General features: G+C 47.2%; 1 protein-coding gene across 1 annotated transcript in view; it reads right to left on the bottom strand.

The window, feature by feature from the left end:
• LOC119381538 (Down syndrome cell adhesion molecule-like protein 1 homolog) overlaps positions 1–15460 on the bottom strand; it is a 52896-nt gene that overhangs the window by 12715 nt on the left and 24721 nt on the right. The window contains exons 3-9 of the mRNA XM_049412818.1: positions 14564–14737; positions 13002–13149; positions 11121–11269; positions 9483–9614; positions 8152–8310; positions 4160–4230; positions 2052–2295 (exon numbers count right to left, since the gene is read on the bottom strand). Of these exons, the coding sequence (XP_049268775.1) occupies positions 2052–2295; positions 4160–4230; positions 8152–8310; positions 9483–9614; positions 11121–11269; positions 13002–13149; positions 14564–14737 (1077 nt within the window). The remainder of the gene's footprint in view (positions 1–2051; positions 2296–4159; positions 4231–8151; positions 8311–9482; positions 9615–11120; positions 11270–13001; positions 13150–14563; positions 14738–15460) is intronic.

The following is a 15460-nucleotide window of genomic DNA, read 5'->3' as shown; positions in this document are numbered from 1 at the left end:
CTTTTAGTATGGACATTGAAGACCTGTATTATTCTTTGCCACATGAGGAGTTGTTAAATTGTGTTAATGAATGTATTAACGAACAAGCGCACCAGACGGTTTTCACCGATAAATGTGGTGTTTCTACCGGGGCATTCCTAGAAATCCTTTCCATGTATTTAAAGTCGACGCTTGTAGGTTGGAAGGAAGGCGTTTATGTGCAGAAATCAGGGATATGTATTGGTTCTAAGGTTGCTCCGGTCCTTAGTGATTTATACCTTAGCAAGATTGACAATCTTTTGGAAGGCGCCTTAGGTAATTCGGTTATTAAGGTTTTTCGTTATGTGGACGATTACTTGATCTTTTGTAGTGGTGAGAACTTTGAAAAGGTGGTAACTTCCGTGAGCGAAAAATTTGAAATTAATGGAGGTGGGCTGAGCTTTACTAAAGAGGTGCCTCAGAATAATGGAATACAATTTCTAGACATTTCCTTAACGTTCCAGAAGAACCACGTGTGCTGGCAGTATTCTCCTAGATCTTCGAAACCGCTGTTAAATTTTTCGTCGAAGCACTCGAAGGTTGTAAAAAACGGTATCGCCATGTCTTGCCTTAAATCAGCCCTCACCAAGTCGTGTGAGCACAAAATGAGTGATAGCTTTAACGCACAGGTTACACGTCTTTTAGAAGTAGGGTATCCTCGTGATGCAGTGGCCAGGGTCGCTGAACGTTTAAAGAAGTCTATTGTGTTAAGTCCGAGCATGGTTGCAGAAAACGATAGGAAGAAACGTGTCGTAGGTATACCGTACATTCATTGCGTGTCTCACAGGCTAAAGAAAGTAGGAAGTAGATACGGCGTTAATGTTGTTTTCACGGCTGCCAATAAGCTAGGTAAGATTTGTGCCGCTGTGCAGAGGAAGAATGAGCGAGTAAAAGACAAGAAGCGGACCGATATTTGTTTCGTAAAACACACCAACAAATTCACTGATTGCCGTACGAGTGTGGTGTATAAGGTCCCTTTCAGCTGCGGTCGCTTCTACGTAGGACAAACGGGCCGATGCATTAACCAGAGATTGTTGGAACATAAGAGATCGCTAACAGGAGGCTCACCTTCTAATCTGTCTTTACATTGTCGAGATTGCAAGTGCACGCCAAAATTCGATGAATGCGCAGTGTTGTACCGTCATAGAAATGAAGAAACGCGCCTGATGATTGAAGCTTGGCATATCGAGAATAGTGGTAGCGCATGCGTGAGCCAACCGTCGATTAACTTGCATAAAGATGAAATCAAATGCCTTAACAGTTATCTTCAACGTAGACCGCCACGCGTGCCGGATTGATAGGTTCGCCTGTTGCATGGGCATGCGCAGATAAGTTTTCGTGCCTTCTTTCCTTTTCAGCCGTTGTGCGTCTCTTCAGTTGTTAGTCGGCGTTTGTGGTGTCCTGACTTCTTTCTTGTGTCCTTGTTTGCACGCCCTGTCTTTTTAGAATGAATACTTACCAACTAGCTCAGCTCTCTGTTATTCTAAGCGATCGTGCAAGTGCTCCGGCTTCGCATCGCCTCATGGTCCCCTTTAGCGGGAGATGGTGTAATTTTCTCTCTATTTCTTTCTTTTTTAATCTATTTCATTCTCTCTCTTTCTCGTCCTTTCTATCCTTTTTCTATTTCGTCCCTTTCTCTCTATCTCTTATATTTTCTCTACTTCCGTACACGTTCCCTCGCCCCGCCGAGTTATTGCCCCCCACGCCGGACAAATCGGCGCATCGGGAGCGAAGCAGAAGATAACGAAGCGAGCGAGCGCCAGCATGATGATGATAACTGTTTCTTGTCTACATCGCGAAACGCACAAACGGTGGGCACAACAGCTCTGCTGCAAAAAAAAAAGGTAAAGAAGTAAAAACAAACAAAAACTTAAGGACCACTGGGTTTAGAGGCAAGCACCTAAAGCAAGCGAACTAGGAAGCAACCGAACAATCATTCAACGCGACCAGTCATCCTCGAAGAGTCTGTACCCTTAAAATGTTAGCTTAACGCGCACGTGCCCAAACGTGCCCGAACTCCCCACTCCTCTCACCGGCAGCCAGGGTGCGCACTACGTGAGTGCCCGACGGGGGTCCCGGTCCCTTGGCGTTGTAGGCCTGCACGAGCACCTCGTAGCGGGTGTCCTTGTCCAAGCCGGAGAGCACACCCTCTCGCTGGTGCAGCGTGTGGTAGCGCAGGGGCTCCGACGTGCCCTGTCGGCGGTAGGCGACGTAGTAGCCGTCCACTCGTCCGTCACCGCTCTTGCTGCTGCCCGGTGGGCTGGGAGAGGACGGGTGCTGGTTGCGGGGAGGGAGAGATACACGCTCGTTCGACTTCCACGTGCAGCTTTTCGAAAACATAAATGAATTACTTCGCTGAGATCATCGTTATTTTTAAAGTTTATATTGTGTTTGTAATAATGAGCAAAGAGGCTATAACCCATCTCTCGATCAGCCGTCGCAGTTACTTCAAAAAACACTGGGGTACAATAGACCACATAATTTAAAAGCCAATAAGGAAGAAAAAAGTTCAAAGCTTCGAAGGAAATCCTTGCGGATTTGTCGGGGAAAGAAATTCTATCTTTCCTAGACTTCTCAGATTTCTTTCTGAAAAAACCCGCACAGCTTTTCCTTTGTAACGTTGCATTTCGCGCAGGCGGATGTCAACTTTAGTCCTCTGATTAGCCTTCTGCCATCTTGCGAGCTTCCGCAGAACTGATTTCCCATATTCAGAATTGATATCGCGAAATCAGTCGTTCTTCATAGGCACCGTGCAGTCGAGTTCGCACGTGTGACTGCAGCGCCAGAACGCACAGCCTAGCGGATAAAGAAAGCAACGTTGAGACGGCCCAGGGACAAAATAAAACGCGATGCGCGTCTCTCCGCCTCTGCATGAGTGTGCAGACTATGGTCGGGCCAGAAGGGGGAACACGAGCGAGCGTCTGTTTTCTGCCTGCCCCTAGCGGCCAATATCAGCCAATTTGAGACGGCCCACAGCGAGCAACGCAGCTCCCTCTGGTCAGTGGACGGTGCCTATACTAAAAGAAACTTGTGCGAGTCTGGTCGACTCGCACAAGACCAGTGATTATACAATACAATGCCATCGTGTTGACACATCGGCGTTACGCTTCGCATTTTCCTACAGTACGTCAACAACACTTCCATAAGAAAAGAAAGAAAATGTGTCGAATGTCGTGTCATATGCGATTGGGTACGTTCTATACGCTTACTTGGAATCATTACGCCACAGTAGTACAGAACGCGCAAGGTGGAGAATAACTTGGAGGACGCTTGAGCTTCGCTTTCAAGAGTAGAACGCGATAGCTTAATCGGACCGTGTTCGTATCGCCTTCCGAATAGCTAGCCTGGCTTCGCTTCTCGGTGGAGACCTAAACCGTGCCGCAAGGAAAGCCAAAGTGCGGACGCCCTACGGCTACAATATCCATGCATGCGGCACGACGAAACATGCCCACATGGCGGGACGATGCCGCCTAAAATGCGCGCCCCGTGGGCCCTTTGCGCCATCTCGCGGGTGATAGTCAAGCCGCTGAAGAACCTCCGAGATGTGCGTACCACCAACGCTAAATGGTGTATATAAATAGCTCGCCGTTAGTATGCCAGAGATTTTATGCGTGGTGGCGGAGCGGGTAAACGCACGCGCCACGGAGCGAGGGGTCGCAGGTTCGAATCCCCGATCTTACTCGAACCGAATATTTTTTTATTATGTCTTTATTTGAATCTACCTCGAATTTTCGTTCCCGGACAACGCTGATTTTTCGCTCACAACCAAAGACACCGACAATTCATTAATTCTCTCTTCCACCGCAACCACCGACAACGGAAATTCTGCGAAACGATCTCTTTAACACTATCGCGTTAAAACAAGAGCCAGAGCCAGGCCAACAGCTCTGAAGGTCTTTCTGTGAACCTGCGAACGGAGGCGGTGCGTGCCTACGCGCATAAGGAGCAGCTAGGCCCTGTGACTGTGCCTCCTTCAGACTCATACCTCGCTGCAAAACTATAAATAATTTTGTTCTGCTTAGCCGTTGTGCACTGCAATGTAGCTAACCTTAAAAAAAGAAATGGCAATTCTTCATTTATACAAGACCGTTGGCGAAGTCATTAACTCAGTATATTCAGTGTAGAAACGGCGTATACTCACCTCAAATTTTACTGATATGCTTCTGGAGTCGATAGGTGTGAGATGAACGTTGCTCGGTGCATTGCGAGGAGCTGCAAAGACGCCGCAGCAGAACAAAACAACTGGAACGTCAGTCACGAATTAATTGAAAAGAAAAATTATAATAACAGTAACGCCTACTTCCGGAATGCTCAATAAAGTGCATTTCAGCTGAGAATTAGGCGTCTTGTCAGGAGACAATATATCCGCTTATAATATCCGATTCCCGATTTTATCCAACAAGTTCTGTTGTAAAGATTTCAACTGATTTAGATGCTCATGAGCTTTCTTTCTCTTTTCTTTTTCTTTCTGACGTTGCAACGCGTATGAGTTTAGGTGCCGGAAAACTATGACAAGCTCCTCAATTTTGCGAAATCAGCCATTTCTTACTTAACATGTTTGATGCATATCGTTAAATAGTGTAATTAGCACCAGCGTGACGCTCGGGTCACATGTGGTAATTACGCTTGCTGTATCTTACTAAATAATGAGACACTGAGAAAAGAAACCCATCGAAAGACCGGATATATCCACGATCAAGGATAAACACCAAAAGCTAGTGACTGTCAAGCAAAAAAAATGAGCAAATTTTGTGAATACAAAGACAATGAGGATATACATATATTTGGGTACCCAAAGGAAGGGGGTTGACCTCCCCGCCTTCTGCCTTTGTGTTTCTTTCCTTCCTAAGTAAGGGGGCGAGGACCACCGGAATTAATGAAAAAAAAAGAATGAATAAAGAACTAAAAAGCAATGGCGGTGTGCGCAGCTTTGGCTGCGAAAACAAAAAAACAAAACCGCCGTGTGCCGTTTCCAAAAGTTCTTATTCTTCTAATATCCGTCTCTTAGAGTGCACGGCGTAACAGGAAGCCGAATCTCCGCAGATTATTTATCAAAACACCATCAAGCAGGTTTCAGGGAATAACGATACGTAGAGTACTAGTTTACGAAGCGACACCTTTATGACACGAATACATCCGAACTGACGTTAATCTCTAAGTGCAACGACTGCTGCATCGATTCCTCGACAGCGACGTGCGCACGAAGAGAAACACTTTGGTGGCTAATAGCCGGTCTTTGGAGATTTACTCGGGACGCCAATCCAGTGCTCATATCCAACAGCCGCTCCTTCGTGCACTCTTCCACCATTTTAGCCCTTAGAGTAAGGTTCACCCTGACTCACAACGCGGCAGCTGCATAATAGATGTATGGCGGCGTGAGGCACTTAAGTGTAGAGCCCGCTGCTTGCTCGGCGGATGCCGTTTACGTCGGCGACGGGAGTTGCCAAGTGAAACGCTGCGAAGGGACTAGTCCCAGCGATGACGCTTCTGTAGCCGCTGACGAAAGAGGAGGAGGTGGTAAGAAAAAGGACTCGGTAGAAACGTCAACGTAGGGCAAACATGAATGTAAAGAAGAAGGCTATTTGCCTGTCAGTTGGTCAAGCAAGAGTGCGAGCCTTAGAAGACAAATCAGCCAGCGAAAATGTTTCTTCGTCGTCGTACATATCCGTCACGTTAAGTTAGACAGTGGTCAGCAATCTTTTTTTTAACAGCGAACCTGTTTAAACCGGCCGTAAGATTTCGACCATGCGGCAAAACTATCATCATCATGAACGGCTATGTGCCACAGAATTTGGGCAGATCCCGCTACTCACCACTACGGCGTGGTCTGTAATAACCCTGATGGGTGAGAGGACGAGTACAAAGAAAGAAAGAAAGAAAGAAAGAAAGAAAGAAAGAAAGAAAGAAAGAAAGAAAGAAAGAAAGAAAGAAAGAAAGAAAGAAAGAAAGAAAGAAAGAAAGAAAGAAAGAAAGAAATCCTTCGCGAGGCGGTATTCAAACCCTCGTACCCTCATCCGAAAGCGAGCGTCCTAACCATTCGGCTTTACAGGCACGCTAGCGGGACATAGCATAGCCTTGTACAGCATAGTGTAGCAAGGGCGTTGGAAAGGGAAGCGAGCACGAGGAGGGGAGAGTGATGGTGAGGAGGAGGGAATGGAGGAGGGGAGAGAGTATAGCGTAGCACAGAAAAAAATGAGAAAGAGAGCAATAGAGAGAAAGAAATGCAGAAAGAAAAGAAAGAGAGACAAAGAGAACATCAACGAAAGAGAGAGAGGGAGAAAAGGATAGAAAGAAACATGAACAGAAAAATTCTTGACAAAAAAGAAATTCTTCACGAGGCGCCCAATCTGTCCAGAGAGTCATGGGGTGTCCTAAGAAAGTGCGTACTGCCGAGGATGAAGTCGTGCCTCTCGAAGCTATAGACGTGTCGGTCGACAGGGAGTACGAGCGGCGACGGACCCGTGCTTTGCTGTGCCAAGCTTTGCGCGATTTAATGCAAACATGAAATTTTTTTTAACACGAAAGTGTTTTATGCCGGGGTCCACCAAGTACATCCGTCACGGATATGACGTTGATAAAATGGACGCCAACGGGTGAGAAAGAAAAAAACCAAGAAAAGGATACCCCGCTGGGAGTCGAACCCACGACGTTGCGGCCGCGACGACAAGCGCCCGACGCGCTACCGACTAAGCTAAGTCGGGCGATGCTAGGCACGGCGCGAACGCGCCTTATATCTTTCACACATTCTCTTTCGCGGCGGGCGGAGCGGGGCGGTGCCGCCGTCTGTGAGAGGTGAAAAGAAGTAATGCTTCACGATCGACACTTACTAGCGCTGACTCCGAGATTGCACGCGATATCGGAGGTCATGGTTAAAGCGTCTGTAGACTGGCCGTGCTGGCGTCGCCGAGGCACCCTTGACGCAGTTACGTTCTTTGCCTTTGGCTTCGTGTTAGCGTGCGTCGGCTCATCGAAGTAGTGCAGCTTCCACGTGCACCAACGGGATTTCTCCGCCGCCGACTGCTTCAATTGCGAGAGCACCGACAAACAAAACTGCTGCAATATGCGTTGCAGAAAGGACGCGATTTCGACGGGCGAATGTCGTGCCTTGGTAGAGCGAGAGCGGCGCCTGCGAGACAGAGGCCAGCGGGACGCACGCGTTTGCGGCTCAGGCTACGAACCTCTACCTCCCGTGTGGCTGAAACGCAGTGTGTGTTATGTATGCATGAGCACAGGCGTCGGCTACCCATTGCTAGAAAGCGCACACCGTGCCGTTTCTCTCCTTAATTGACGACGCTTTGAAGAAGCGCATACCGGGTACCAGTGTTGATTGTGAGCTTGTTGATATCATCCTTACGCGGGATTCACGATTCGCTGTGTCCAAATATATGTTCACACCGTCAGCTACCACAACGGTTTAATCATGATCATGGGCGTTAGTCGTCGCGATAGAGACATGCTGCCAACATGGGTACATCCACGTCAAACGGTGCTATAGCTGCCAAACACGAATAGACATTGTACAAGCTCTCATATATCACTACACAATAAGCACTACTTCTGTGAAGACACGTTTCACTTTCGTGTTATACCGATTCCTATGACGGAGGGATCAGCCATGTTTTTTGCTTTCCCTCGGGGAATCGGGCGGAATAATCGTGCGCCCTATTTCACACACACACCACACACACACACACACACACACACACACACACACACACACACACACCACACACACACACACCACACACACACACACACACACACACACACACACACACACACACACACACACACACACACACACACACACACACACACACACGCACACGCACACACACACACTTTATGTACACATGATATTGCAACTGAAAAGTACATAAATAAGAAATGCACGGGTGTGATACATAAACGTACATAACCATACGTAAACTACACTCTTCATCGGCTTCAACTTTCCCGAAGCGCTCCTCAACTTTACAAAGTTGGAAAGTAACGATTCCTGAAACGGAAACTGTATGGTGGGTTGTTATATTTCAGAAATATGTAGCACATTGTTGTCTGATATTACTTTATTTGAGGCTCGAAAGCTTCGGTAATAGGTTTCGTTCGGCAACTCGCCCGAGGGCCACTTACGTTCGTCGTCGGTGTGGACCTCCAGCGGAGAAGTGTAAGCACCGGGCCCCAAGGCGTTCTCCGCTCTCACGGTGAACAGGTACGACGAGGAAGGCTCCAATCCCCGCACGGTCACCTTGGTCTCGGTGCCAGACACCGTCACACTGTCCTCCCACGTGCCTGCCAAAAGTGAAATCCTGAGTCCGCTGAGGAAAAGGCGCTCGTTTCCATCAATTAGTTTGGCGTTCATTTCAAAACCAGTCATAATGTGTCTAATATATTGTCGTGAGCAATATGAGAGGGAACACAGGAACGCGTGGTAAATAGCATCAAACCCTAATCCCATCGATACTTGGCTGGCGGAATTAAAAATAAAGTGGTAAGGCCAATGCCTTTCCTCGAACTGTTCCCACCCCCACCACTTATCTGCTTTTACGACACCCAGAACGTGTATGACGTAGATAAGGACTTGATATTGAAACGCCTGTTGAAGCCCTCACGCGCGGCTAAGAGAAATATTGTTTTTTTATTGTTCCCATTTCGCTGTATATTGACTTTGTGCGTGACACACACACAAATACGACTCGAAGACCGGATTTACAGCACTGTTTTGGGCAGAGCTGTAGACGTAAGGCTACCGCGCTCTTCGTCGTCTTTCCGCCTTATCACGCGATCAGCCGCCGTTTTGTATAAACACTAGCGAGAGGAGGAGGAGGAGAGGTTGAGGAAAGGAAAAGGCGCAACTTCTGCAACCCTAATTGGGAGCACGGCTCAGCGCCTATGGATGGCGAACGGTATGCAAAACCGTGGCACCCTTTCCACAGCGTTTCCGACAGCGGCCACCGCGAAGCGCCCGACATCTAAACTCTTAATCAGGTCCCGCTGGAAGTGCTAGATATAGCCAGGAAACCGGACATTTTTCGTCTGGTTTCCTGGATATAGCCAGCATTTAACCGGGACCTGATTAAGAGTGTAGTTCGAAGATATTTGCTACGCGCTTGTGGGTGGGCTCACGCTCGTATTACTCACGACAGTACCATCAGCGTCGTTTGCATGTCATAATACGCTCGTCTTCAAAACAGCCGTAAATTAGGCTAACTGGTGTGCATTTATATTTTCCTGCCCTATATACTCCGACACACGAACGGGAAGTGAAACAAATACTGTTAAACACAGAAACACTCTCGTGTCAGTCTGTGTATGCCTTCAATTTTTTTTTTTCAGTTGGCGTGTTCCAGCATGTCGCGCAAGAAAATGTGAAAATTCGTCTTCACAAAGCCCCATGATAATATTTAATACAAAGGCAATCGCTCATTCGAGAAGTAACAAGAAGCACGAATGTGACATCGTACCCTCCTTGTTTATCCATCGCAGAAGGTACTGCGTGATGGGCATGTTCCCGTTGAAAGGCTCAGTCCAGCCAAGCCGCACGAACCTGCTGGACGCTTCGGTCACTTGTAGACTGTCAGGTATTCCGGGAACATCTGTAAATGATAATATACCATACTGACCAATACCACTGCCGCGCAGTGCCGGTGCCACCGCTTTTCTGGGACCGCATTCAAGAATATTATTTTTCGTGTAACGACAAGTACTGAACTTACACCTGACAGTTTATTGAAGAAAGCTTACATCAGCGACCACGTGAAGCAGTAGCGCTTGCGTAACTCGGCCATCTGAGCTGGGTTAAAGTAATACCAACAATAGCAGGCCATGAAACGCTTCAAAATAACCAGGAATACGTGCGCCAGCTATCTAAAAGCTTGAACTCTAACTGTTAGGAATACTGAGGAGCCGCTCCCGAACAACATTTTGCCCTGTTTTATTATTATTATTATTATTATTATTATTATTATTATTATTATTATTATTATTATTATTATTATTATTATTATTATTATTATTTCAAAAGCTTCTCAAATGTTTTGTCATTTATCGCTTTATTGGTATTGGCGCTGGGCTTCTTCCTTAAGTTATAATGAACCAAGTATCCCAAGATACAACGTTATGGTGTAATTATAAGAAAAGGTTATGTCCATTAATTATCATCATCATCATCATCATCAGAACCTGCGACCATAGTATATGAAGGTCGCAGGTTCGGTCCCTGCCAGCGGCAAGTTGCTTTTTTCGTACACTTCACTTTCTTCACATCTATATTACAGTTATAACTATGCACTTAAAACAGTACAATTAACGCCCGCTATACCTTCCGCGGCTTCGTTAATCTGCTGGTTTCCATTAAGGTTGCCTAGGATTTACATTCACCTCGGTGATCGTCTTGCAACCACGCCGATCGTTGTCGTCGATGGCGGAAGCGTTACTATGAACTAGAGGTCTTGTAATACCATGCAAGCTCAGGAAAACATAAGTGTTTCTTCTTCAGTCTCAAATAAAAGATTAAGCAACTTGAGAGTTGGCGGAAGATGCTGCCTTCTATTGGTCGAACATGCATCGACCTTGCCCGCTCTTTCCCTAATGGTAAAATATCGTCTACACGTTTGAAACGGTCTCTAAAACCTCTGAATATGCAAAGAACGAGCGCGTTATTCTCTCCGGGCGTTTCACGTGTTTTCGGCACAATTCGTGACGTCAGCAGTCTGTTCACGGGACGTCATGAGGAAACAAGCTCTCGATTGGTCCATATAGGAGGGATATCAGTTAGTGATTGTCCTCTACCCTGCCCTGCTTTGCCGTGCAGTCGCACGCCCGTGCAGCCTCGTCGCGCGTGACTATCGCGCGTGATCAGACGATTTCACTTCGTTTTCCGCGTTTTCGACTGCGCAAGCGGAGATAACAACATGTAGCCGAAAATCGCGAAATCATGAGACGCTCAGCGCTTAGTGTTGACATTGTCCACGTATTTTATGAAGAAATAAGTGGCGAGGGAGAGATAGCGCCTTTATAGAAAGGGTAGTGAAGGCGATAAAGAAACCACTCTCTCGTATTTGAACCCTGAGTAGTTTAGAGGCCTTTAAGCAAAGTCTTACCTTGAACAATCAGGTTGATGTTGGTCGTGTCTTCTCCAAAGTCGTTCGATGCGTGACAGGTGAATAAGGCATTGTCCGACTTTTGGGTGTCTGTGATGGTCAGCGTTGACCTCGTACTGCTGGCCTCAACGTGCTCGACCTGAGAATATCTGCAAATGAAGTAATGTGCTTGGCGCTCACTCGCGAAAGCATACACGATGTGGCGTACGTTGTTTTATAAGTGTAAATGTGTAGTTGCGCCTATTGAACGATCGCTAATATTAAAATTTCGCGTAACGTAAATATTAATCTCGTTACCTAACTGTTTGTAGGCTTGCTAGAAAGGTATGCCGCTTGTAATTGCAAACAAAACAGGCTTATAGATGTGTGTTATGCATTCTAACCGACAAAAGAGCATCTGTAGCATGTGTTATGCGGAAGCTTAAAGAACTCACTCGATCAGAAATGTCGCTCCTGCACCGTGTCGGTGCGCTGTCAGTGCAAACTCCAGCTTGAGACAAACGGTAGTACTGTAAACTTCCGCAATATCTCCAATTCCGCACAACCTTTCAAATGTGGCAGCACTTGTTATTCTGCTCATATTTCATCCAAGAAAAAAATACCCTCATTAAGGGTTTGGGATGTATAAACAGCGCAAAATATAGACAAGGACAGAGTAAGAGACGACACCGCGCTGAACTCGCAACTAAACTTTATTGGAAAGCACACGCACATATATCAAGCATTAACCACCAACTAGCCCAACTTTCGCTATTATTGCCTCATTAAAGGGTTGGAAGTGGCTACGCACGCCAAAATGTAGGATTTATACTTCTCGTAGGAACTCTAAAGATTTTCAAAGGAGGGATGCATCGCCTGCGTTGAACATCCCTAGCGAGGCCAATTTGTCCAGATAGCGGTGACGTTTAGCGTCGTTCGCTAATAACCACCTATGCGTTGACGATAAAAAGAGTGGGGACGTGATGGTGACTTGCTCCGTCTGGCCGCGCGTTTCATTCCCTCTCTGCAGAGTTAGCTGCAAGATGAAAAGTCCTTGGAAACGACGGGGTGCTGCCTTGAAAAAGACAGGACCACTTGTCAAAACGTTGGCTCCAGCGACACCACATATTCAAGGATTTTTCATTGTTCCAAGCTTTCACCTTTCCCGGAACTTTATGCTTACGTCAAAGGTAACTCTGTGTCATACTTACCCGTAATACTTCATATGAGACGCTCGGGCACAGCAATTGCCCGGCGTGCCCTTACGAGGTTAAAAATCCACGTGTAGCAAAAGCTATCTTTCTTCTCTTTAACTCTAGGGGAAGTGGGCTGCTCTTCGAGGCGCGCAGCGGCGTGCTCCGTACACGAGTCCAGCGGGCGAAGTACGTGGACAGTTTGGAGACGACGTGCCCGCTGTGTCACACCGCAGACGAAACAGTCCGTCCCGTCGTGTTGGACTGCCCGTACCTGCCCCCGGGCGCGATCCACTCCGTGGGCCAAAGCACAGAAAGTGCAGAAAGTTCGGCAGCTGATAGCAACGACAACGCCCCGTGCGAGGTAAACAGCAGGCTCGCGATAGCGCTGGGCTTCAGGAAACCGGATGAGCACCCGCATTGGGAAGCAGTGGATGCCACCAAGCGGACACTCGAGAGATGGTGGCATGCAGGCCACTCGAGCGCCGCGAGGGTACAGCGGTAGCAAGAAGTGACAGCATCGGCAGTTGGATAGAGCTTGATCAGTGAGGCCGCTGACGCTGTTAGCCATTTAACAGCGCCAACGAGAAGCTTGTGTAATTACACCTAATTTGTGTGTCTATTTAATATAATTTTTTGGCCAAGATCCGGGATTATGTCGATCGCCTGTTACAAAGAGAAGGGCCACAAAAATCATCATCATTAGTACCTCTGATCCCCAATGGCCGCGATCGGGACGCCATCTTTAAGCCACCAGAAGCGCATAGGCGTGTCGCCAGTCGGTTCGCACTGGAGGTTCACCGTGCTTGCCCGCTTGGCCGATGTAGTAGACTCCTTGGGTGAGAGCCGGGGGCTGCCTGTGTTGAGACGGTGACAAAGAAAAAAAAAAGAGAGAAAAAAGTACAGGCGGCCTGTATAGGTGTTCGACAGTGTGGCTTCACACAAACTTGCGGAATAACAAATTCCGCACTTTCGTCCTACGCTACAACCACGGCGAAGGACTTGTTGCTGGGCTAGTTGGTGTATGCGCCAGCGTTGTAGCGCCTGCGTTGTACGTCTCCATGTCATTGTATTTGTGTCTTCGCGCTACACTATGACGATCAAAAATGGTGAAATTTTGAAACCACGACCTTCGGACAGTGTCTGCTCAACTCTCCACGTTTGATTTTGATCCGAAGTGACCCACGACAATAGCTAGAAGTGTGAGCGGGCTGTGTATCAAATAAAAGCAAACAAAAGGCAAGCCGGAATCAGACCATAAATGGCGTAATAGCAGCTGTATGTGCTTACGCCAGTGGCATTTCCAGCATTCAGAACGCCCTTTAGCTTCGTTTAATTCACCGTACCACTTCCGTCAGAATAAATGTACTCAGATAAAGTCATTTTGGCGCACAGTGGTTTACAAGAGCGATTTCCGGAGACATGTGCGTACGAGCCTCACTAACGAAGTCAAGTTACAGACATACCCGCTTCTAGGGAGTATATAGTATGCGCCCTTATAGCCGATCGGAAAGTGAAGAAACGGCCGAGCCGCCCAAACGATAGGACAGAGCGCTGCGTCAATTTTTCATTTCTTTACCAGTTCAACTACATTCACGTCATGCATTGACAAAACACTTCGTACAGCCTAAATCTATTTCTAAGAACAAGCACCACCGAACCGTTTAAGCGAAGGTAACCTTGTGGAAAGTCATCGACAAATGAAAAAAGTCTAAGCCAGTGTCACCCCAACTGAAAGCTGTACGAACTGCGGAGCATTGATTCGACTGCTTCCCTTGTGTTTATCTTGTGTTTTATCCGCTTTTTCTGCTCTTTTTTGTTTTTGTTTTCTTGTGTTTATCTGCCCTTTTCCATGGCGCTGGCGTTCAAAACGTTCAGCCTGCTCGGCTTGTGCGTATCAAGCGTGGGACTTGCGTGATGCCAACGCGAGACGTGAGACGATGACAGGGCGGTACCTTAAACTGGTCCACAGTTAAAAAGAGCTATGCAGAATACATAATGCAGAAAGAAACACAGGACAAGAAGACTACGGGACGAGCGCTGTGGACGAAAAATCACCCTTTCCGTCTGTGGGATCCGACGGAAAAGCTGATATTTCGTCTACAGCACTCGTCCCGTCGTCTTCTTCTCCTGTGTTCCTTTATGCGCTATTCGACTTAGTGATGACCAACCAACACGTTCAAGCCCTATCCTTTCTGTGCAAAACAGCCCGAGAGGTGAAAAAAAAAGAAAAAAAAAGAGCGACGCCCAGCGTCTGTTTCTCTCACTCACTGCGTACGGTGAGGCGCACCACCTTGGAGAGCTCTGCGCCGACGCCGTTGGAGGCCTCGCACAGGTAGAGGCCCGCGTCACCCGTCTCCAGACTGCGCACGCTCAGAGAGCCGTTGACGAGCACGTGCACTCGGGAGGTGCTCACCAGGGCGCGGTACGGGCCCGCTATCCCTGCTGCGACCACAGATAACATACTGTTCCCGGTCCACCGTTTAATCAAATATGAAACTGTGGAGCACGTGCCGTATCTCCCCACTGGGTAAACCCGCAGTCGCGCAGAAATGCAGCAGATGACTTGCATTCAGTAGCACCTGCGCATTTCTACGCGCCTATTTAATGCGCTGGGACAGCTTTAACTGTCAACCACAGGTACGCATCGTGTTACTGGTGCAAAGCCGCTCAGAACACGGATGGTAATATTGCTTTTCTTACGAGGAGCTTCGCGAATCAAACTGGATTAAATTTAATCCTTGAAGGTTTCTGGCAACTTCTGCATCGAAAACAACACCTGGCAAAGAAAACCCGGCATTTTTTTTACGTGCATGTGCATTTTCTTTCTTTTTCTAACATGCGCCACATGTTCGAGGAAAACTTCAGGGTGATATCTGGAATATTAACGCAGCGTTTTTTAATCATAATACATGCCTATTGCTTTCTCCCATTCGTATGGGTCCATAATCATATGCGCATTTCTTATTGGCACTAGGTTTTGTGCGAAATTTTCTGCGTGGTATAGGGCTGCAGCATTATTATTCTCTCTAGAAGTATGATTCTTGTATATCATGTTTGGCATGCTCACTTAAAAGCTGAATAAGCATTGTCTGTATACACCCGCCTCTAATTTGCGCGTTGGGCGTACTATGCATTTAAGCTTAGGACAATACAAAGCTTCAATGC

This window comes from Rhipicephalus sanguineus, chromosome 2 (assembly GCF_013339695.2).
Source record: "Rhipicephalus sanguineus isolate Rsan-2018 chromosome 2, BIME_Rsan_1.4, whole genome shotgun sequence".
NCBI lineage: Eukaryota > Metazoa > Arthropoda > Arachnida > Ixodida > Ixodidae > Rhipicephalus > Rhipicephalus sanguineus.
This window is presented reverse-complemented; position numbering and strand designations above follow the sequence as displayed.